The 21,890-nt window shown below is 45.4% G+C and overlaps 1 protein-coding gene across 12 annotated transcripts in view; it reads right to left on the minus strand.

Annotated features, from left to right (window-relative positions):
* The window catches only part of LOC129868197 (rap guanine nucleotide exchange factor 6-like), a 195,929-nt gene that overhangs the window by 27,512 nt on the left and 146,527 nt on the right, over positions 1–21,890 (minus strand). For 11 of the 12 annotated variants that reach the window (XM_055941951.1, XM_055941946.1, XM_055941948.1 and 8 more), the window contains 11 exons: positions 21,848–21,890; positions 21,288–21,491; positions 21,025–21,133; positions 20,481–20,724; positions 12,899–13,059; positions 10,117–10,131; positions 7,578–7,818; positions 4,801–4,909; positions 4,440–4,723; positions 3,083–3,294; positions 430–553 (listed from right to left, as the gene is read on the minus strand). The exon at positions 21,848–21,890 is cut by the window's right edge and continues 65 nt beyond it. In XM_055941951.1, coding sequence (XP_055797926.1) covers positions 430–553; positions 3,083–3,294; positions 4,440–4,723; positions 4,801–4,909; positions 7,578–7,818; positions 10,117–10,131; positions 12,899–13,059; positions 20,481–20,724; positions 21,025–21,133; positions 21,288–21,491; positions 21,848–21,890 — 1,746 coding nt within the window. The remainder of the gene's footprint in view (positions 1–429; positions 554–3,082; positions 3,295–4,439; positions 4,724–4,800; positions 4,910–7,577; positions 7,819–10,116; positions 10,132–12,898; positions 13,060–20,480; positions 20,725–21,024; positions 21,134–21,287; positions 21,492–21,847) is intronic. The other variant, XM_055941943.1, reaches the window with a different exon arrangement.

Consider the following 21,890-nt stretch of genomic DNA (forward strand, 5'->3'; position numbering starts at 1 on the left):
GGCGCTATTCTAGATTGTGGAGGGAGTCTGAAGGAAGCAGTGGTGCTGCTTGGTGTGGACGAAGTCTGAACAGGGCAGGCACCGTCTGTGACAAGCTGGACTTTAGGACACCATATGGGGGCAGAGAGAGAGTAGGCAGATGTCACCTCAAACCACTGATGATCAGATATTATGCCATCCCCCTAATGGGTAAAAGTATAGTGCGATAGTTTGGCAATTAAGCCCGTTATCTACTTACCATGAACTCTTGCTCTATGCCTTCAAGGTTCGGATTGGGGGAGGGCCTATATTCATAAAGCGTCTCAGAGTAGGAGTGCTGGTCTAGGATCAGGTCACCAGAGTCCATGTAATCTATTTCAATAGGATTTAAAAGGCAAAACAGAACCTAAGTCTGTGGTTAAGTATAGGGCCAAGGGAGAGAGTACCCACCTCTGTCTAAACATGAGAGCTGGGTCCATGTTGGCGGAGGTCATACGGACCACATGACGGATCTCCTTAGCAATCATCCTTAGCTTTTCAAAATTCACCAGGCCGTCTACGTGAGAGTCATTACCTGTGGGGGAAACAGTCAGTCATTGAGCTTTTCTTTAACCTCATTAAAGGGGAAATCAGTGATTTTTTTAAAACAACAGCGTCACCCCCACCACTTGATTTGGTAAATCTGGGGGATAGGGCTGGAGATATGTAACCATTCTCAACAGGTCAACTCTCAAACAATGATTTCTTCAACCTGTTTAATTGGGCTGAATTTAAGAGGCGAGTGCTGGTTTCTGACCTACAAGGGAGTGTGTCACTTACTGTGGAGCTGTTGATGTGTTCTCACAGCTTTTCACTTTAGATGGGAGCAACTGATTTACTTCTCACATCATTATCCAGAGTCTACACTCCTGCTAGTACCATGTGATTACAATGGGTTCCCCTGTGCTAGTACCATGTGATTACAATGGGTTCCCCTGTGCTAGTACCATGTGATTACAATGGGTTCCCCTGTGCTAGTACCATGTGATTACAATGGGTTCCCCTGTGCTAGTACCATGTGATTACAATGGGTTCCCCTGTGCTAGTACCATGTGATTACAATGGGTTCTCCTGCTAGTACCATGTGATTACAATGGGTTCCCCTGCTAGTACCATGTGATTACAATGGGTTCTCCTGCTAGTACCATGTGATTACAATGGGTTCCCCTGCTAGTACCATGTGATTACAATGGGTTCCCCTGCTAGTACCATGTGATTACAATGGGTTCTCCTGCTAGTACCATGTGATTACAATGGGTTCCCCTGCTAGTACCATGTGATTACAATGGGTTCCCCTGCTAGTACCATGTGATTACAATGGGTTCCCCTGCTAGTACCATGTGATTACAATGGGTTCCCCTGCTAGTACCATGTGATTACAATGGGTTCCCCTGCTAGTACCATGTGATTACAATGGGTTCCCCTGCTAGTACCATGTGATTACAATGGGTTCCCCTGCTAGTACCATGTGATTACAATGGGTTCCCCTGCTAGTACCATGTGATTACAATGGGTTCCCCTGCTAGTACCATGTGATTACAATGAGTTCCCCTGCTAGTACCATGTGATTACAATGGGTTCCCCTGCTAGTACCATGTGATTACAATGGGTTCTCCTGCTAGTACCATGTGATTACAATGATCAGTTTCTTGTTTTAGTACTATAGCTTTTTTTGACTTTTTACTTTGTATAATCAAGAAACCTCCGTGTCTGTTCTAACTTGTTCTTATTATGGGATGGCAGAAAGGGAAACAGAAGGAGGAGATAAGAGAAGTAAAACCTCTTGAGCAAGCTTGAGAGTGACCACTGTTTCAGTTGAGCTTGGGGAAGTGGAAAACCCCGGCCCATATGGAATCTGAGCAGACACAACTTGTCAATGACCCCTACATGGTATGAAAGCATTTTCCATCGTAGCACTTTCCACTCATAGCCCCTGACATCCTGTATACAAATTTAAAAAATGCAGATTTTGTTATCGATAAGCGCCTAAATTGGAACGTAGTGGCTATACAGTAACATGCAACACATGACATCAGAGCTCTGGCTCTGTGCTTCACAGCGCTGTATTGGTTTTGACTAACAGCCGTTATAAACTTGAGCACAGAGTACGACAAGACGCCGCCCCATCCCTGCTGCTAAATTGGGTTACTTTTGCACATTTGTTGTTGTCTGAGATGGACATACTGTAAACTGAGGAAGAGTCGATGTGTTCTGAAAGATGAGACGTTGAGGATTGTAATAAATACCTCTGATGTCATACAAGCAAACCACACACCCAAGTCCAAATGTGCACTTCACATTTCCGCATGTCATTTCCAGTATCAAAAGCACCTTACAGTTGAGTCATAAAGGTGCATTGACATTAGGAACTGTGTGTAAACACTTAGAAACAGCTAGACCTCTCACTCAAACCCTTGTCAGCCCTTTTTCTTATCTTGCACGTACTCCAAAATGTCAATGAAAATTCTTATCATGTTACTGAACGTTTCCAGAGTATTTTCAGATTTCGTTATTGACAAATACTGTGAAAAGTACAGTAAATGTAACATTCACATGAAATCAACAGTGTCATTTGGATTCAGTCGTTTGTCAGTTGGTCTGACAACATTCTCTCCAGTGTTCTCTTTCAGTAGTGATGGTCATGCATATGCTTTGTATAGTTCTTCTGCTACAAACATTACAATTTGGCCTAATCCATATAGACCAATTTTGACGAGGTGAGGGGTTAAACAGTAAGTCTGGAATGCTAATGCTAGTGGCTAATGGACATAAGAATAGTTCTTTGTCTGATGAGTGCCTGAGTTAGGCATGATGTACGTTATATAGTCTAGTGCAGCACAACGAGCATACTGGTCTAACATTCTTCATAGAAAACACAAATTCAACATGATGACGTTATCGTCAAAATAATGACCATAATCATTGTTACAGTGCTCTCTTGCTAAATAGACGTTATCTTAACCAGATAAAGCTGTATAAATAAAGGTTTAATCAATTAATCAGATATGTTTACAATGGACAAGAGGAAGACATTTTAGGCGGGCACTGAGAAAGGCCTCCATACCTTCATGTAGGAAGGTGAGGTCCTTCTTGACGACAGGGAACAGGGGGATGATGGGAGGCTGCATGCTCTGGCTGCTCAGGACATTGCGGTACTTGGCCATGTTCCTGGATGGGTCAAAGATGTCCTGCAGGTCCTGGAACAGCTTATCGTACTTACTGGGAAGCTTCTCCCACGACGACCTGAGACGAGCTATTGGAGCCAGATTCAGACCACTGTAGGGGAGGAGACGAGGGTCAGAGTTCAGGGGTTAGGGTTCAGATTATTATGGCAAAAAACAAACAAAAAACACTAGGCCACTCTTGAATGTTTGAAACTAGATAGAAAGTGTGTTGATAATGGACCTATAAGTTCTCAAATAACTGCCGTTTTTCTGGCCCGCAAATTGCTTTGGACAAACAAACCGGTCTGTAAAAAAATCTGTGCTGCCCTCTGCTGAATTTTGAAATCACGACGTGGCCCTGGAGACTAAATTATTGCCCGCCAACTCCCCCGGGCTAGCCGGACAGATGACCACTCCACTGTCCAGCCCAGCACCCAGACACAACATGCACACTGTACAGAGACGTATTTCATGGAATACAGAAGTGAAAGCTGAAAGCAATGTGCACCACTTTGGGGAATGAAACATTATCATAATTAAGGAGTCTTTTTGGTTGAGTGTACACACATTCACTCACAACAAAACATGCAATCCAAAACCCATAATTCTTCAGTGTTTGTTTCCTCATTTCCTCAATGTAGCCCTGTGGCTGTGTGCCCTCAGAGCAGCTTCATTTAGAGATGCTAATTATGACTTGCATTTACTCCTTCTCCTCCCCCCCTCCCCTGGCAGCGCTGCTCTAGAATGAGTCCCCTCATTGTTCTCTGCTCTGAAGTGGAATCTCCAGCCAGCCAGCCAGCCAGCCAGGGAAATGACTGATCTGACTGATCTACAGTGGGATTGAGAATGACTCATTACACATTGGAGGACAGACAGTAGGGAACACACACACACAGCTCCCTGAGGATATATATAGTAATACAAAGCCGAACCATAGAAGGCTGAGCTAACAAAATAACAACACAGAAATGTAATAACTGTACATTTTGACAAGCAATAAGTAGAAGGAATAGATATTTTGACTGTGGGCACACTGATGGAATGAACTGCTTGAATGGAACCAGATTGCGACTAGAACAGGGAGTGTGGGACAGGTCTCCTGGGTTCTAGCCAGGCAAACCCTACAGTGGTCTGAATGTTGGTAGGCCGTCACTGTAAATAAGAATTTGTTCTTAACTGACTTGCCTAGTTAAATGAAATAAACAAAACTAAAAACACATCTGCTGGTAGCAACAATGGAAGCGAGGATAAACCCACCTGATGATGGCGAACATGGAGTTGAAGTTCTTGCACTCTCTACAGTGCAGGGCGATCTTAATAAAGTGTTTGATGGTCTTCATCCTCTTCATGGTGTTGGGCTCTCTCAGGATCTCCGTGGCGACCCAGAAGGTCTCCTGGTTGATGACTTCCTCAAACTGCTTGAGGTGTGTCTGTTGGAGCCCCCCCGAGGAGTCCAGCAGCTTGAAGAGGTCATCTATGTACTGAGTGGACTCAATGTTACGGAACAGCTCAAAGTCCCTCATGGAGAGCTGGGCGGCCACCTGAACAACAACAACAACGTTATTAATACATACAGAGAGGATCAGGTTCTGTATACAAACACCAAACACACACACACCTCCACGGTGCTGAGCTGGAGCAGGGTGATGTGACTCTCCTTCAGCAGCTCCTGGGCGTCATCGTCTGAACACAGCGTCTCCGTCTCCATGTTGTTCTTCAGGTAGTACCTGGGGACGAGCAGACCAGATATTAGGGGTTAGTCGTGTACTGAGGATAATACCAGACAGACATCAGAAAACGTTGTGTTGTTTACAAAGCAGATAACATTTAATGACAAATCAGTCATTATTAAATTCATCATTAGAAAATGTATAACCAAAATACCACCCATTCATTGTATGTATTGTGTGTATATTATGTAAACTCCCTGGTCAACACCAACAGGGCAGCAGCAGCAGGAAAATGCTGGCCAGAGTGGCCCTGGCCCCAACAGTGGTGAGACATTTTAGCCATACATTTCTCCCTGGGTGGGTGAGACATTTGGCCATACATTTCTCCCTGGGTGGGTGAGACATTTGGCCATACATTTCTCCCTGGGTGGGTGAGACATTTGGCCATACATTTCTCCCTGGGTGGGTGAGACATTTGGCCATACATTTCTCCCTGGGTGGGTGAGACATTTTAGCCATACATTTCTCCCTGGGTGGGTGAGACATTTGGCCATACATTTCTCCCTGGGTGGGCGAGACATTTAGGCCATACATTTCTCCCTGGGTGGGCGAGACATTTAGGCCATACATTTCTCCCTGGGTGGGTGAGACATTTGGCCATACATTTCTCCCTGGGTGGGTGAGACATTTGGCCATACATTTCTCCCTGGGTGGGTGAGACATTTGGCCATACATTTCTCCCTGGGTGGGTGAGACATTTTAGCCATACATTTCTCCCTGGGTGGGTGAGACATTTGGCCATACATTTCTCCCTGGGTGGGCGAGACATTTAGGCCATACATTTCTCCCTGGGTGGGTGAGACATTTGGCCATACATTTCTCCCTGGGTGCGCGAGACATTTAGGCCATACATTTCTCCCTGGGTGGGCGAGACATTTTGGCCTCATGCCCTTTTCTGGGAGAGCGTCCAAGAGCAGCACATTGGACTAGTGGCGTTTAATGGAGCCATAATGTGTCTATAGCCCTGCCAATGCCTTCAGGAATGGGATAAATAAGTGATACGTAGAGGGGGCTGTGGTTCTGCTGGCTGGATCCACTGGACCCCTGTAAGGAGAGGGGGGTGGGGCCCTGCTGGCTGGATCCTTTGTCCTGCTGGATGGAGAGGCGGCTGGGGCCCTGCTGGCTGGATCCTTTGTCCTGCTGGATGGAGAGGGGGCTGGGGCCCTGCTGGCTGGATATACTGGCCCCCTGGGAGGAGAGGGGGCTGGGGCTGAGGCAGGACCTAGGGCTAGCTCTGGCTGGGGAGACTGTCCTGGCTAGATGGCTGTATGGGCTTGACAGGGGGCACCGAGTGAGGACTGGGTAGTTTCTGTTGGCTAAGCTCTGACCCAGTCATATTTTTTATTTTTTAAATCTTTTTTTAACGAGGCAAGTTAAAGAGAGAACAAATTCTTATTTACAATGACAGCCTCCTGGGGGAAACAGTGGGTTTAGTGCCTTGTTCAGGGGCAGAACAAAATATTTTTACATTTATTTTTTACCTTGTCAGCTCGGGGATTTGATCCAGCAACCTTTCGGTTACTGGCCCAATGTTCTAACCACTAGGCTACCTGCCGCCCCAATCCATATCAACTGGTCCTTTGTAGTTCAGTTGGTAGAGCATGGCACTTGCAACGCCAGAGTAGTGGGTTGGATTCCCGGGACTACCCATATGTAAAATGTATGCAGCATGACTAAGTCGGATAAAAGCGTCTGCTAAAAGGCATTTACACTGAGTGGACAAAACATTAAGAACACCTGCTCTTTCCATGACAGACTGACCAGGTGAATCCAGGTGAAAGATATAATCCCTTATTGATGTCACTTGTTAAATCCACTTCAATCGGTGTAAATGAAGGGGAGGAGACAGGTTAAAAAAGGATTTTTAAGCCTTGAGACAATTGAGACATGGATTGTGTATATGTACCATTCAGAGGGTGAATGGGCAAGACAAAAGATTGAAGTGCCTTTGAACGAGGTGTGGTAGTAGGTGCCAGCCATTGTGTCAAGAACTGGAAGGCTGCGGAGTTTTTCATGCTCAACAGTTTCTTGTGTGTATCTTCCGCTTCCATTGTCTAGCCTTACGCTGCTCTACTTTGGTGCTACCTGGCGCCAAGGGGCCGTCCATTACCCATAAGGCACCAGGGCTCTGTGTGCTGCCCGCTTAAAGGGGACAGAGAGAGAGGAGCAGGACAGAGGGAGAGGAGCAGGACAGAGGGAGAGGAGCGGGGCCGGGGGGAACGGAGAGGAGCGGGGCCGGGGGGAACGGAGAGGAGCGGGCGGGGGGAACCGAGAGGAGCGGGGCCGGGGGGAACGGAGAGGCGCAGGGGGGACAGAGAGGAGCAGGGGGAACAGAGAGGAGCAGGGGGAACAGAGAGGAGCAGGGGGAACAGAGAGGAGCAGGGGGGACAGGAGCAGAGGCAGCCACTTTAGCTGAGGCGCTCTGAGAGGGAAGGAAGAAGACGAGGGGTAGGAAGGAATTAGGGGAGATGGGGAGGCTATGCTGTCCCTCCCTGTCTCACTACAATCTAACCCATTTTCAGACCTGAGGGGAACCAAGGTGGAAGAAGTTGCATCAAACCACTGATACAGGGTCAGATCATCTTCTCCCATTTTCTATCCCCCTAATGGTTGATTGTTAGGATTGGGGTGGGATAATCTGATCCTAGATCTGTATTTATCTTACCTGCCATTGAGCTGGATGCGGTCAGCCAGCTTAGAGAGCTGGTCAGGTAGCCTGCGTTGTTTGAGGACGCCATCGGGACTGACAGACACCTCACAGAGGGAGTAGGTCTCCGGGGCTGCGATAAGGCCAAACTCGTTGACCACATGACTGACCACGTCCTTGGCCGTGGTGTCCTTACTGATGATAATGTAACAGCTCTGCTGGTCAGCCTTGAACACCCGGATCACCTGGTCTGGAATGTCTAACAGATGGAGGAGAAGAAGAAGAGTTATGGTGGAATAAGAACACAAACGATTCCTCTATATCGTGCACTACTTTAGACCAGACCCACAGAGCGCCAGTGAAAAGTAGTGCACTGTAATAGTTCCATCTGTGACAGAGACATCTTTATTCAGCAGTATATGTTGAAGATGTCCAATACATAAACAGAAGCATCACTTTAAACGCATTCAAAACAAGAAAAAAAGTTAACCATCAAGATGTTGCAAACGATGTATCTAAATCAGGGAGCCCAATAGAGACTGTGGGCAATGGTGCCCTGAGGACACCAATGTCCTCTATACAACAACTTCAAGATAAAGATAAACTAGAAGACAGCTATAAATACACGACATCAGGTTAGTACAAGTTATAATAGTCAACTGAAACAATTGCACACTTCAGTGAACTCATTTAACAGTTTTAAAAACTGTCCTATCGGCACCAGGGAACCCAGGTGGAATTTGTTTTGTGGATTTACCAAACTTCAAGAGTTAACCAACCCTGTGAACGGGTCTATATCTTGTGTTTTTCTATTTCAACAGGGAAGTGAGGTATGACGGAAGCTTTGTAAACAACAAGGGAGTAATGAAGTGATCTAAGGGACTTTAGTGAGGTCCAGCCATAGTCAAGAACAGGCAGGAAAGTTGACTGCACAATCTGCTTCCTGCTGTTCAAGGAGAGGCAAGATCTATTTCTTAAAAAGAAACCCACTTTAAATCTTAGCTCTTAACTAGCTCATCAGTATGTTTTTTTAACGTTAGCTCTTTATCAGTCCAAATGACCAAAAGTCAGCAAACAACCCTTGTGGTTAAAAGATATGCATGTAAGATGCATTTCCCAGTACGTCAAAGGGAACAAGAACTTCATACTTGCTCTGCTTGCACACAAAAGTGGCTGTGGTCCATTACACACACATCAGCAGGGTAAAACAATGAGGCATGAATAGTGGAGGACGAGAAGTGGTATGGGAAGAGGGCTGGAATAAAGGCATCCCATCGGCAGTAGATAGTGTTTATGGCTGTCTGGGAGCAGTCATGCAGGGAGTCTAATGACAGAAAGAGAGACATCACTTCAAGAGGTAAACATAAAGGTGGAACGGTCCTATGTGACAGACGACTAACAGCGCACTGCTCCCTCCCTCCCCTGTAGATTGAAGCGTGCTCAATGGACTGAGACACCGCCATTATGTTAGTTATGTGCTCCTTAGTGGCGTTTCCCCTCACACTGGCTGGGCACATAACTAGAACCCTCATCACTATTACAGCAGCAAGATTAGCAAAAACACTAATCACTGAGCCACACCGATAACGCTGCTGCAGATGTCTAAATATTATATTTCAGTGTAAAGCCGTGCCATTACCAATCATTTTCAACCTACGCAACCTAAAAAGGGGAGTTGAGATCAAAATAAGGCTCATTAGTGATGATTTGTGCTTAGGGTCTTCAGCAATCACAGGGTTCTCCTTTTTAACAAGGCGGTGCTGCTGAGTTTTTGAACAACTGTAACTGACTGCCATTTCCTGCAATCTAGTATGACTGTATGATAACAAAAAGTAAAAAAATACAATTTGTATACAAAATGGTGTCGCAGCCAGTCCACAAGGTGCCTCTCTTACATCATTTGGGGAGAACCCTCAATCATTTATTGTTCTATCATATGTAATCATTATCTTTACCCCCCCACCTGACAGGATTAATACAGACCGAACCGGATGACAGCGATCCCTGTGCCTCTCTGGTCAGGTGATTAACCAATCATTGATGGAGTCATGAGAGACAGAGTATAAACAGGGAAAACCTCCTGGCTCTCGGGTTCCTACTAACCCAATGCCCCCCAGGCCTGTGTCCCGCTCACCGTCACAGATCCACTAGATGTAAATCCCAGCTACAGCAGCAACAGTAGACAGGGGCAGAGCACCACAGCTAGAAGAGCGTGCAGGACAGGGTACTTCAACATGAAGCTAGGGCTCCTTTAACAAACACACCCAGCCATCACTAAGAATAGGTCCCAATTAACTGAACTACGTTTGACCAGGTCTCATAAGGTTCTTTTTAAAAGTAGAGCACTATGTAGGGAACCGGGTGCCATTTGGGACGAAGCCGGAGAATACCACGCAGAGTCCAACTTAGACTGAGGTTCAGGACATACGACACAGAGAGAGACGCAACTCAAAAGCTCATAAAAGAAGGGGGGAAGGAAACTAGGAAGAGTAAACAAAACATCTCTAAAACAAACAGCCCAAATGATTCCATTCCAAGAAAACACCTAGATACTTACAGTGAAAGCCCACGGCTGGGGAAGCAGAGAGAAGAGAAGGAAGAGCGAGAGAGCGAGAGTGAGAACAGTGGTTGGAAATATAAAACGGAGGATTAGAATGGTAGCTTTTTCTTGTGCGTCATTGTGGGAGAAGTCAGCGGGGCAGGAGGACTTGTGTCATGGCTTTCACTAAAGCATCTGTTTACAATCAGATCAGTGTACTGGAGAGAGGGAGGGAGGGCACAGTGTGTGTGTGTGAAAACAGAGAGCGGAGATCTGAGTCTGCCACAGTGACTCTAGGCTTTATGCACACACAGTACAAACACAGGAGTCCCCAGGCAAGCCTTCTTACACCCTACCAAAGGCCTAAAAGAATAACACCTGAACTCCAAACGCCAGTTTCACTGATCCCATCTCAATCTAATTTGAAGCCTTTGGGAGGGATTACTCTGCACTTCTCTCTGAACATCCCCTCTACCTATCCAAATATATGGATGAGCAATGACCGAACGCCATAGACGAGATGCAATAGATGGTGTAAAATACAGTATATACATCTGGCATGAGAAGTGCAAGATATGCAAACATCATTATTAATCTCTGAAGCTGGAGTCTTATATCTCCCTCTCTAACTTTCAGCATAAGCTGTCAGAGCAGCTTACCGATCACTGTACCTGTACACAGCCAATCTGTAAATAGCACACCAGACTACCTCATCCCCATATTATTACTTACCCTCTTGCACCCCAGTATCTCTACTTGCACATCATCATCTGCACACCTATCACTCCAGTGTTAATGCTAAATTGTAATTATTTTGCCTCTGTGGCCTATTTATTGCCTTACCTCCCCACTCTTCTACATTTGCACAAACTGTACATAGATGTTTCTATTGTGTTATTGACTGTATGTTTGTTACTGTGTTGTTGTTTTTGTCGCTCTGCTTTGCTTTATCTTGACCAGGTCACAGTTCTCAACTGGCCTCCCTGGTTAAATAAAGGTGAAATCATTTTTTAAAATACAATTAAAGTGGCATTAATAAAGTGACTAGTTATCCATTTGTTAAAGTGGCCAATGATGTCAAGTCTATGTAGGCAGCTGCCTCTGTGTTAGTGATGGCTGTTTAAAAGTCTGATGGCCGTGAGATTGAAAAATAGCTTCTGTCTCTCGGTCCCAGCGTTGATGCACCTGTAATGACCTCGCCTTCTGCATGGTAACAGAGTGAACAGGTAGTGGCTCGGGTGGTTGTTGTCCTTGATGATCGGGTGCTGTAGGTGTCCTGGAGGGCAGGTAGTTTGCCCCCGGTGATGCATTGTGCAGAACGCACCACCCTCTGGAGAGCCTTGCGGTTGTGGGCGGTGCAGTTGCCGTACCAGAAGGTGATACAGCCCGACAGGATGCTCTCGATTCCGCATCTGTAAATGTTTGTGAGGGTTTTAGGGGCCAAGGCAACTTTATTCAGCCTCCTGAGGTTGATGAGGCGCTGTTGCGCCTTCTTCACCACGCTGTCTGTGTGGGTGGACCATTTCAGTTTGTCCGTGATGTGTACGCAGAGGAACTTGAAACTTTCAACCACTACTGTCTCGTCGATGTGGATAGTGGGCTGCTCCCTCTGCTGTTTCCTGAAGTCCACAATCATCTCCTTTGTTTAGTTGACGTTGAGTGAGAGGTTGTTTTCCTGACACCACACTCCGAGTGCCCTCACCTCCTCCCTGTAGGCTGTCTCGTCATTGTTGGCAATCAAGGCTACTACTGTTGTGTCGTCTGCAAACTTGATGATCGAGTTGGAGGCCTGCATGGCCATGCAGTCAAGGGTGAACAGGGAGTACAGGAGGGGGCTGAGCATGCACCCTTGTGGGGCCCCAGTGCTGAGGATCAGCGAAGTGGAGATATTGTTTCCTACCTTCACCACCTGGGGGCAGCCCGTCAGGAAGTCCAGGACCCAATCGAGGGGGGGGCAGGAGGGGAAAGGAGGATGAGGGGGAGGAGGAGGAGGAAGAGGAGAAGGATCAGGGGGGAGCAGGAGGAGAAGGATGAGGGGGGAGGAGGAGAAGAGGGGGGAGAAGGAGAATGAGGAGGAAGAGGAGGGGGAGAAGAGGGGGCAGTGATGTATTGGGGCTGCAAACTGGAGAGTGGGCCCTCTGGCCGCGTTGCATTGCAAATGGTCGAAGAGCATAAATCAAAACCATACTCTCCCCTCCACTCTACCCCCTCTCCCTGGGGAGGCCGCTTAGTTAATTCATGAATTATGGGGTCTGAAATCTGTCCGGGACAAAACTGACTATTATTGTTCAGGGTTTAATCTCTTTCATATGGCTCTAAATTCTATTTAATGTCCAAGCTCTTGAAATAGAAAGGCTTGAGAGACACAGAGAGGAGAAGCAGACCACCTGTGTGTGTGTGAAGGGCTCATATGATTCATTCTGTGATTAACATGAGGGATTGAGTTTCTCCACTGGCCAAGCAGGAAGCACTTTCTATCTCTGTGAGAAGTGTTGCTCCATGAGTAATGACTGCTGTATTCCCACTGCACAGCTCCAGTTTAATGCCTATATAAACCAGTCTGAAGAGGACATACACTTCAAAAATGAACAAGATAAACACTTATGTAAAGTGTGCCGATGTTCAATTGTTAACTGACTCAGTGTAGTTGTGAGCAGTAGTCACTACCCAAACCATGATCACAATGCATAATGGAGATGGTCTGGTGAACATGACAGTGGTGACATACTGCCCATCGGACTGCCCTGGTAGTGATGAGTGCTCCTGTGTGTGTGTGTGTGTGTGTGTGTGTGTCTCTCACCTGCTGTGTTGGAGAAGTCCAGCACACTGGTGGCTGGCTGTAGCAGATCAGGACTGCTGGATGACATGCTGCTGCCAGGGATGGGCATGATGGCCACGCTGTGCCTACACTGCTTAGTGCCCACAATGCTGTCATCCTGAGACTGGCCCACGCCGCCATCACTGTGGCAGACAGAGAGAGAGAGAGGGGTTGAGACTGGGTAACACTCATGATGAGGGTATGGATTAAGGAACTCCTGGCACCAGAGTCTAATATGGATCTGCCTGGCCTTATTCAATCTCACTGCATGTGTGGGGCTACCGAGTGGTGACGCGGTCTAAGGCACCGCGTCTCAGTGCTTGAGGCGTCACTACAGACACCCTGGTTCGAATCCAGGCTGTATCACAACCAGCCGTGATTGGGAGTCCCATAGGGCGGCACACAATTGGCCCTGTGTCATCCGGGTTTGGCGTAGGTCGTCATTGTAAATAAGAAGGTAGGGGTTGTCATGACGTTGCCCTCTTTGGGTACAGCGAGCACTATTCCTCCCTCTGCACCAGCCTTTTCTACGCACCATCCCCCTACCTCCCCCTACCACACCCAGGCTGTTGTGGTCAGAGGTCATACATTCCTAGAGAAGATTCTGCCTCATGGCCAGACAATATAGAGAGAGTGAGTTTTCATAGAGAAAACAAAGGAATTTCTTCCACCTCACAGAACTGGAGGTCCGAACAGTATTTATGTTCTGGAGAATGTATAAAAGATCGGTGAAGAATCCAGCTACGAACTGGTCCGTTTGGTACAATTTTGTGAAACTCATGAGACAATACAGCCACATTACCATAACGCTGTTTATACAATAGCCTCAGTTATGAGGCTTACATCTCATTGTTGTATAAAATGAATGAGTGAGGATGAAACTGTTTTTTAAATTGTGTAATGTGATTTTGGACTGTTTAATGAAGGAAACTCCAATTCCCTAAAAAGTTTCACTAAGTCATTGGCACGCCCCCAGGGGCACAGACAGGATCTGGCATCATGAGACAGCCTTTTCGATGTTCCGTATAAAACCCCCACCTGGGTTTTCTATCACCAGACCGAGCTTACCTTAAATTATGAGAGGGCTAAGGGTTGAGAAGAGAACAGTCCCTCTATCACAGAGGGAAATAAGGTTTAAGTAGATTGCTGAATCTTTTAACCATCCCACGTGGTTAAACTCTTATTCTGTCGGTATCGATAGTCTAGAACAAGTCTTTGATATTAATTACTAGTCTGCAGCTAGGAATTCCGTATCATTGAACGCGAAGACCGACAACTGCCGAAACATCTATTCTATAACCACATGAATGAATGTCACTCTGAACTATCCATTCCAACCACAGCAGATAGAGAGAGAGGGCGGACAAACTCTCCAACAGAAACAAACTTTTCCACAGAGATCCCGACGACACACTGAGTGTAAATATATTGATTGCAATTATTCCCGAATGAGTGAGCGTTCATGTGCAAAGGATTAGCATTTTCAATTGTTATAATTATCAACTTTGTAGTGTCTCATCTCAGTCGACCCCCTCTTCCCTTTTGTCCACCAAGCCGCGATGCCGGTTTAGCCCACTAGGGCACATTCCCCTATCATTTCCTTGTAACCATATCTACTGTTTGTTATGCATTTCTGTGAGTACTTAGTTAGTAAATAAATATTTTAAGACAATTTATGTATTGATGACTCATAGTGAAGACTGTGAGTCATAGTGAAGACTGTGACACAATTTACGACGTTTGGAATGAGACTAACGTAAAGAATAATTCATTAATCAGAAGACTAAGTGATCAGATATTAAAATATCTGAAAGTTATATTAGGAAAATTATAACTTTTGTAATCTGAATATTTTCCTTGGTGCCCTAACTTCCTAGTTAACCTGTTGGGGATGGGGGCGCTGTTTAGACTATTTATGCTAATTTGGCAAATTTTTGAAACGGCTTCCCACAAAATCCTTGATCGTACAATATGCATATTATTATTATTATTGGATAGAAAACAGTCTATAGTTTCTATAGGAGTTGAAATTTTGTCTCTAAGTGGAACAGAGCCCATTCTACAGCAATTTCCCTGACATGGAGTCAGATTTGAGAAATGTTGGCCACTCTTCTGAAGTCAGTTAAAAGGGCACTGTCATTGCTATGACTATACGGACACTTCTTACGTCTTCCCCTGGATGCCTTTACGTGATGACGATTCCAATGGGGTCGATTGCGCGTTCACAGGCCCTATAAATCAAAAAACCCTGTAGCTAGCAAGTCTTTCCTTGCTGCGTAACGCGCGTGCTGGACACCGACCCGCTCCTGTTCCAAGCGTTAGTTTAGCCTGTTATATTTCTCCGGTCATCTTTTCACTCGTTATAGGAGTTAAAAACATCATAAGGTAGTTAATTTAAAGCGTTTTATAGCAATTTATATCCGTTTAGTGCGATTTTGGGACATTTATTTTTGCAACGATGTGAAAAGTTGGGCACGCTTTTCAGTTCATCCCGAACGCAGTTGACATTTCCACATGGCAAGAGGACAGCTTTCCACCAAAAGACGATTTCTCCCAAGAAAGGATCCTTTGCCCAAGATACTGATGGAAGAACAGCTCAAGGTAGGACATTTTTATTATGATAAATCGTGTTTCTGTCGAAACATTTTAGTGGCTTAGGACGCCATGTTTTTTGACGTAGCTTCGCTTGGCGCAAACTGTATTGAAAAGTAAGGATAAATAAAAAAATGTAATAACGCAATTGTATTAAGAATTAAATTGTCTATCAATCCCTGTCCACCCTATATTTTTTAGTCACGTTTATGAGTATTTATGTATAAGAGTAGATCACTGTCTAAGTGGCGCAAGGACTTTTTCTTTACCAGCTTGTCTACATTTCACATTGTCTAACTATGATTTTGGTGGCTAAATATAAACATTTTCGATCAAACTGTATATGCATGTTGTAATGTGATGTTACAGGAGTGTCATCGGAAGAATTCTGAGAAGGTTAGTGAAAAAATTAATATCTTTTGGCGATGTTGACTTTTATCGCTCACTTTGGCTAGAATCAATGCTGGGCTGCTAATTGCTATGTGCTAAGCTAATATAACGATTTATTGTGTTTTCGCTGTAAGACACTTAGAAAATCTGAAATATTGTCTGTATTCACAGGATCTGTGTCTTTCGATTCGTGTATGCTGTGTATTTTTACGAAATGTTTGATGATTAGTAGTTAGGTAAACACGTTGCTCATTGTAATTATTCTAGTCCATTTGTGACGGTGGGTGCAATTGTAAACTATGCCATCTACCTGAAATATGCACTTTTTTCTAACAAAACCTATCCCATACCATAAATATGTTATCAGACTGTCATCTAATGAGTTTTTTTGTTGGTTAGGGGCTATAAATATCTTAGTTTAGCCGAATTGGTGATGGCTACTGGTGTTGGTGGACAAATAAAAGATGGTGGATTATGCTAATGTGTTTTTAGGTAATAGATGTACATCTTTACATATTGTGTCTTCCCTGTAAAACATTTTAAAAATCGGAAATGTTGACTGGATTCACAAGATCTGTGTCTTTCATTAGCTGTATTGGACTTTAATGTGTGAAAGTTAAATATTTTAAAAAAATATTTTTTTTGAATTTCGCGGCACTGGTTTTTCAGTGGGGGGGGGGGGGGGGGTGCCACTAGCGCCACGCTGATCCTAGACAGGTTAACTACAGTTACATGATTAATCAGTTTAATCACGTAATAATAATTACAGAGAATTTTTGATAAAGATAAGTCTTCAGTTTTAATGATGCCAAAGACACGACAGGGTGGTATAGGGAAAATAGCTCTATTTGGTAAAAGACCAAGTCCATATTATGGCAAGAACAGCTCAAATAAGCAAAGAGAAACATGAGACATGAAGGTCAGTCAATGCAGAAAATGTCCAAAACTTTAAAAGTTTGTTCCAAGTGCAGTCGCAAAAAACATCAAGAGCTATAATGAAACTGGCTTTCATGACCACCACAGGAAAGAAAGACTCAGAGTTACCTCTGCTGCAGAGGATAAGTTCATTAGTTAACTGCACCTCAGATTGCAGCCAAAATAAATGCTTCACAGAGTTCAAGTAACAGACATCTCAAAATCAACTGTTCATAGGAGACTGTGTGAATCAGGCCTTCGTGGTCAAATTGCTGCAGGACACCAAGCAACACGAGCAATGGACATTAGACCGGAGGAAATATTTGAGATTTTTGGTTCCAACCGCCATGTCGGAGACGCAGAGAAGGTGAACGGATGATCTCTGTATGTGTGGTTCCCATCATGAAGCATGGAGGAGGAAGTGTGATGGTGTGGGGGTGCTTTGCTGGTGACACTGTTGATGATTGTTTTAGAATTCAAGGCACACTTAACCAGCATGTCTACCACAGCATTCTGCAGCGATTCACCATCCCATCTGGTTTGCGCTTAGTGGCACTATCATTTGATTTTCAACAGGACAATGACCCAACACACCTCCAGGCTGTGTAATGGCTATTTGACCAAGAAGGAGAGTGATGGAATGCTGCATCAGATGACCTGGCCCCACAATTACCCGACCTCAACTCAATTGAGATGTTTTGGGATGAGTTGGACCGCAGAGTGAAGGAAAAGCAGCCAACAAGTACTCAGCATATGTGGGAACTCCTTCAAGAGTATTGGGAAAATCATTCCTCAAGAAGCTGGTTGAGAGAATCCCAAGTGTGCGCAAAGCTGTCATCAATCTCATTCATCAAAGTATTTTGATTTGTTTAACACTTTTTTGGTTACTACATGATTCCATAAGTGTTATTTCATAGTTTTGATGTCTTCACTATTATTCTATAATGTAGAAAATAGTACAAATAAATAAAAACCCTTGAATAAGTAGGTGTGTCCAAACTTTTGACTGGTAGTGTATATTTGTAAAGCCTCTAATATACATTTCCACTGTCATCATCAGGAAACCCCCAGGACACTGTCATCATTAAGAAACCCCCGGGACACTGTCATCATTAAGAAAGCCCCGGGACACTGTCATCATTAAGAAACCCCCGGGACACTGTCATCATCAGGAAAGCCCCGGGACACTGTCATCATCAAGAAAGCCCCGGGACACTGTCATCATCAAGAAAGCCCCGGGACACTGTCATCATTAAGAAAGCCCCGGGACACTGTCATCATTAAGAAACCCCCGGGACACTGTCATCATCAAGAAAGCCCCGGGACACTGTCATCATCAAGAAAGCCCCGGGACACTGTCATCATCAGGAAAGCCCCGGGACACTGTCATCATCAGGAAAGCCCCGGGACACTGTCATCATCAGGAAAGCCCCGGGACACTGTCATCGTCAAGAAACCCCCGGGACACTGTCCTCGTCAAGAAACCCCCGGGACACTGTCCTCGTCAAGAAACCCCCGGGACACTGTCCTCGTCAAGAAACCCCCGGGACACTGTCCTCGTCAAGAAACCCCCGGGACACTGTCCTCGTCAAGAAACCCCCGGGACACTGTCCTCGTCAAGAAACCCCCGGGACACTGTCCTCATCAGGAAACCCCCGGGACACTGTCCTCATCAGGAAAGCCCCGGGACACTGTCCTCATCAGGAAAGCCCCGGGACACTGTCCTCATCAGGAAAGCCCCGGGACACTGTCCTCATCAGGAAAGCCCCGGGACACTGTCCTCATCAGGAAAGCCCCGGGACACTGTCATCATCAGGAAAGCCCCGGGACACTGTCATCATCAGGAAAGCCCCGGGACACTGTCATCATCAGGAAAGCCCCGGGACACTGTCATCATCAGGAAAGCCCCGGGACACTGTCTGCTTTTGACAAACGGCCCATATATTTACTTAAACACTTTTAAATGCAGATAATGAGTATAAGAAGTCGAGCTGAAGAGATGACACACACCCTGCCTATCCCTTGCAGTCATCTCACCAAATCACCACCACCTGCGTCCAGCTCAAACTACCTAGTCTATTAGCTCTATTAGCTGAATCCCAGTAAATCCGCTGGTTGGTCAACATATGATCCAACAGAAAATCCAGGTAGTCCTCACACTGTGCTACTGTAGAATACTGCAGACAGGAGAGAGTAGCCTGCATCCCGGACCTTCATCTTCACATCAGAAAAGGCTCATGCTTCAATTAGCACACCAGTGGAATAAAGACCTGTGCTTGCCCTGTACTGTCTTCACCACTGTTTACTAAACTAACCATGTGTCACAAACGGCACACTATCCCCTATGGGCCCTGGTCAAATGTAGTACGCTAGATGGGGAATAGGGTGTCATTTGGTAGAGCGAAGAGGACATTTTCCATCTCATCAGCAGCCTACTGAGACGACAGCATAAAGCCATGCATCAGAAGTGACTGACGTCTTAAATCATACTGACCTAACTACCCGTGCACTAAGAACAACCTCACATGAAGCTGTTGATGAAGTTTACCATAGTCGCTAGCTACTAGCATCCCTGCAGTACGGTCCTACCACTTTCTATCACATTGTCAGTCCATAGACTACAAATGAAGCCTGGTGCTCCCAAATCAGTGTCCTTCATCTCCACTTTCTTTAACTCCTCTCAGAGTAAACTGAATAAAAAAGGAATTAAAGCATTGTGATGTAGATATAGTTCTTGGTTGGACGATCAATGGCTTGTGATGCTAAATGGTTTCATGAAATGGCAAATAATTACGATAAATTACACTTTTTTCCACTCATGGCTGTCTCTTGTCACTTTGCAGCAGACATGGTGAGCAATATGTCAGGAACATTGAATTGCAATATAATCACAGCATCAAATTGCAATACATACAGAATCGTAAGAATCACAATGCATATCGTATCGTGAGGTCTCTGGCAATTCCCAGCCCTAGGTAGGATACTGTAGGTTTATTGTGTCTACCTGAAGGGTTTAGGTGGTAGGATACTGTAGGGTTATTGTGTCTACCTGAAGGGTTTAGGTGGTAGGATACTGTAGTGTTATTGTGTCTACCTGAAGGGTTTGGGTGGTAGGATACTGTAGTGTTATTGTGTCTACCTGAAGGGTTTAGGTGGTAGGATACTGTAGTGTTGTGTCTACCTGAAGGGTTTGGGTGGTAGGATACTGTAGTGTTGTGTCTACCTGAAGGGTTTGGGTGGTAGGATACTGTAGTGTTATTGTGTCTACCTGAAGGGTTTAGGTGGTAGGATACTGTAGTGTTATTGTGTCTACCTGAAAGGTTTGGGTGGTAGGATACTGTAGTGTTATTGTGTCTACCTGAAGGGTTTAGGTGGTAGGATACTGTAGTGTTGTGTCTACCTGAAGGGTTTGGGTGGTAGGATACTGTAGTGTTATTGGGTCTACCTGAAGGGTTTAGGTGGTAGGATACTGTAGTGTTGTGTCTACCTGAAAGGCTTGGGTGGTAGGATACTGTAGTGTTATTGTGTCTACCTGAAGGGTTTAGGTGGTAGGATACTGTAGTGTTATTGTGTCTACCTGAAAGGCTTGGGTGGTAGGATACTGTAGTGTTATTGTGTCTACCTGAAGGGTTTGGGTGGTAGGATACTGTAGTGTTATTGTGTCTACCTGAAGGGTTTGGGTGGTAGGATGCTGAAGCGGGTCTTCTCCAGCATCTTCCTGATCTTGTTCCGTCCTCCAGACACTGTGTTGGCCTTCATCTTCTTGGTGGCCTTATGGTCTGTGGGGAACTCCATGTCTCCAGGCAGGTCTGGGATAGAGAAGCGGTTACCCTTCTTCTCCTGGATCTTTGGGATGTGGGGACCCCTGTTCATCTTCTCGTGTACGATCCGGCTCAGCAGCTCTTTGAACACTTGGGAGAGGAGGGATAGTAGGTCAACAGCAAGACGCAGTCACAGAACTAGGGGGGGGGGGGGGGGGGGGCTGCATTGGAATGCAAATTCATGATAACTATCCCAAAATTCCCAGGTTTCCAGAAATCATGGATGGAATACTTGGGAAAGTTACACAAATTTTGCAACCCAACACAGGACTAGACCCAGGTACAGACCCAGGTACAGACTACTATTGACATCGGTCATTTTAATTTCAGATGGTCCGGCATCGTTAATGAAATAATCCTATCTTTGGTAAGAGGACAGATTGTACGAACCGAAGATGTTGGTCTTGACTGTGAGGGAAAGGTGTGTGTTGGTCCTCAGGAAGTCCATAGCTTTGACGTAGGAGATGTTCTCAAAGTTCTGACCATTGATCTCCATAATCTCAAGGGGGAAAACAGATCGTTTTGAGTCCACTGCACTTGTTACTGAGCCAACCACAAAGGGCATCTGAACAGCAAACAGCATGAAATGTATGGAATAAAAACTTCAAAAAGCAAAAGCATCACAGGAAAAAAAGGCAATAGTAAGAACTTACCTGGTCTCCCCGTTTGAGTCCTGCCTCGGCGGCCTTGCTGCCCTCATCCACCGACTCCACGAAGATGCCGAAGCCCCTCTCGCTGCCGCCATGCAGGCTGAAGTAGAGCGGGGACTCCCTGGAAGGTTTCTGCAGGGTGATCTGCCTCCACTTGGCCTTGGCTGCACACGCTATGTTCAGCAGCCGCAGGTGACCCTTCATTTTCTCCAGGAACAGATCAGATTTCAACAACCACTCACTCAACTGACCTGGCTAAAAGATCTGGTAATGCATGTTCAACCACACAGTTGTTACACTCACAGACAGAGGATCACATGTCTGTCTGACCACAGAGTGATGAGACTTTAGTTTAGTGAAGGTGTGAATGTCTTGAGGTTAAAGTACATTATGTTGCGTACAGGCTGCGCCCAAAATGGCACCCTAATCATTATATAGCGCACTACTTTCATCCAGGGCTCATTGTTCTCTGATCAGAAGTATTGCACTATATACAGTAGGGAATAGGGTACCATTTGGTACAAACATTTAGTATAGACACAATATAGGAAAGGTGTTCTTACTGTGGTTTCCAGCAGCTTTTCAAAGTCTTCCAGGAACTGCGTC

This window comes from Salvelinus fontinalis, chromosome 13 (genome assembly GCF_029448725.1).
Source record: "Salvelinus fontinalis isolate EN_2023a chromosome 13, ASM2944872v1, whole genome shotgun sequence".
Lineage (NCBI taxonomy): Eukaryota > Metazoa > Chordata > Actinopteri > Salmoniformes > Salmonidae > Salvelinus > Salvelinus fontinalis.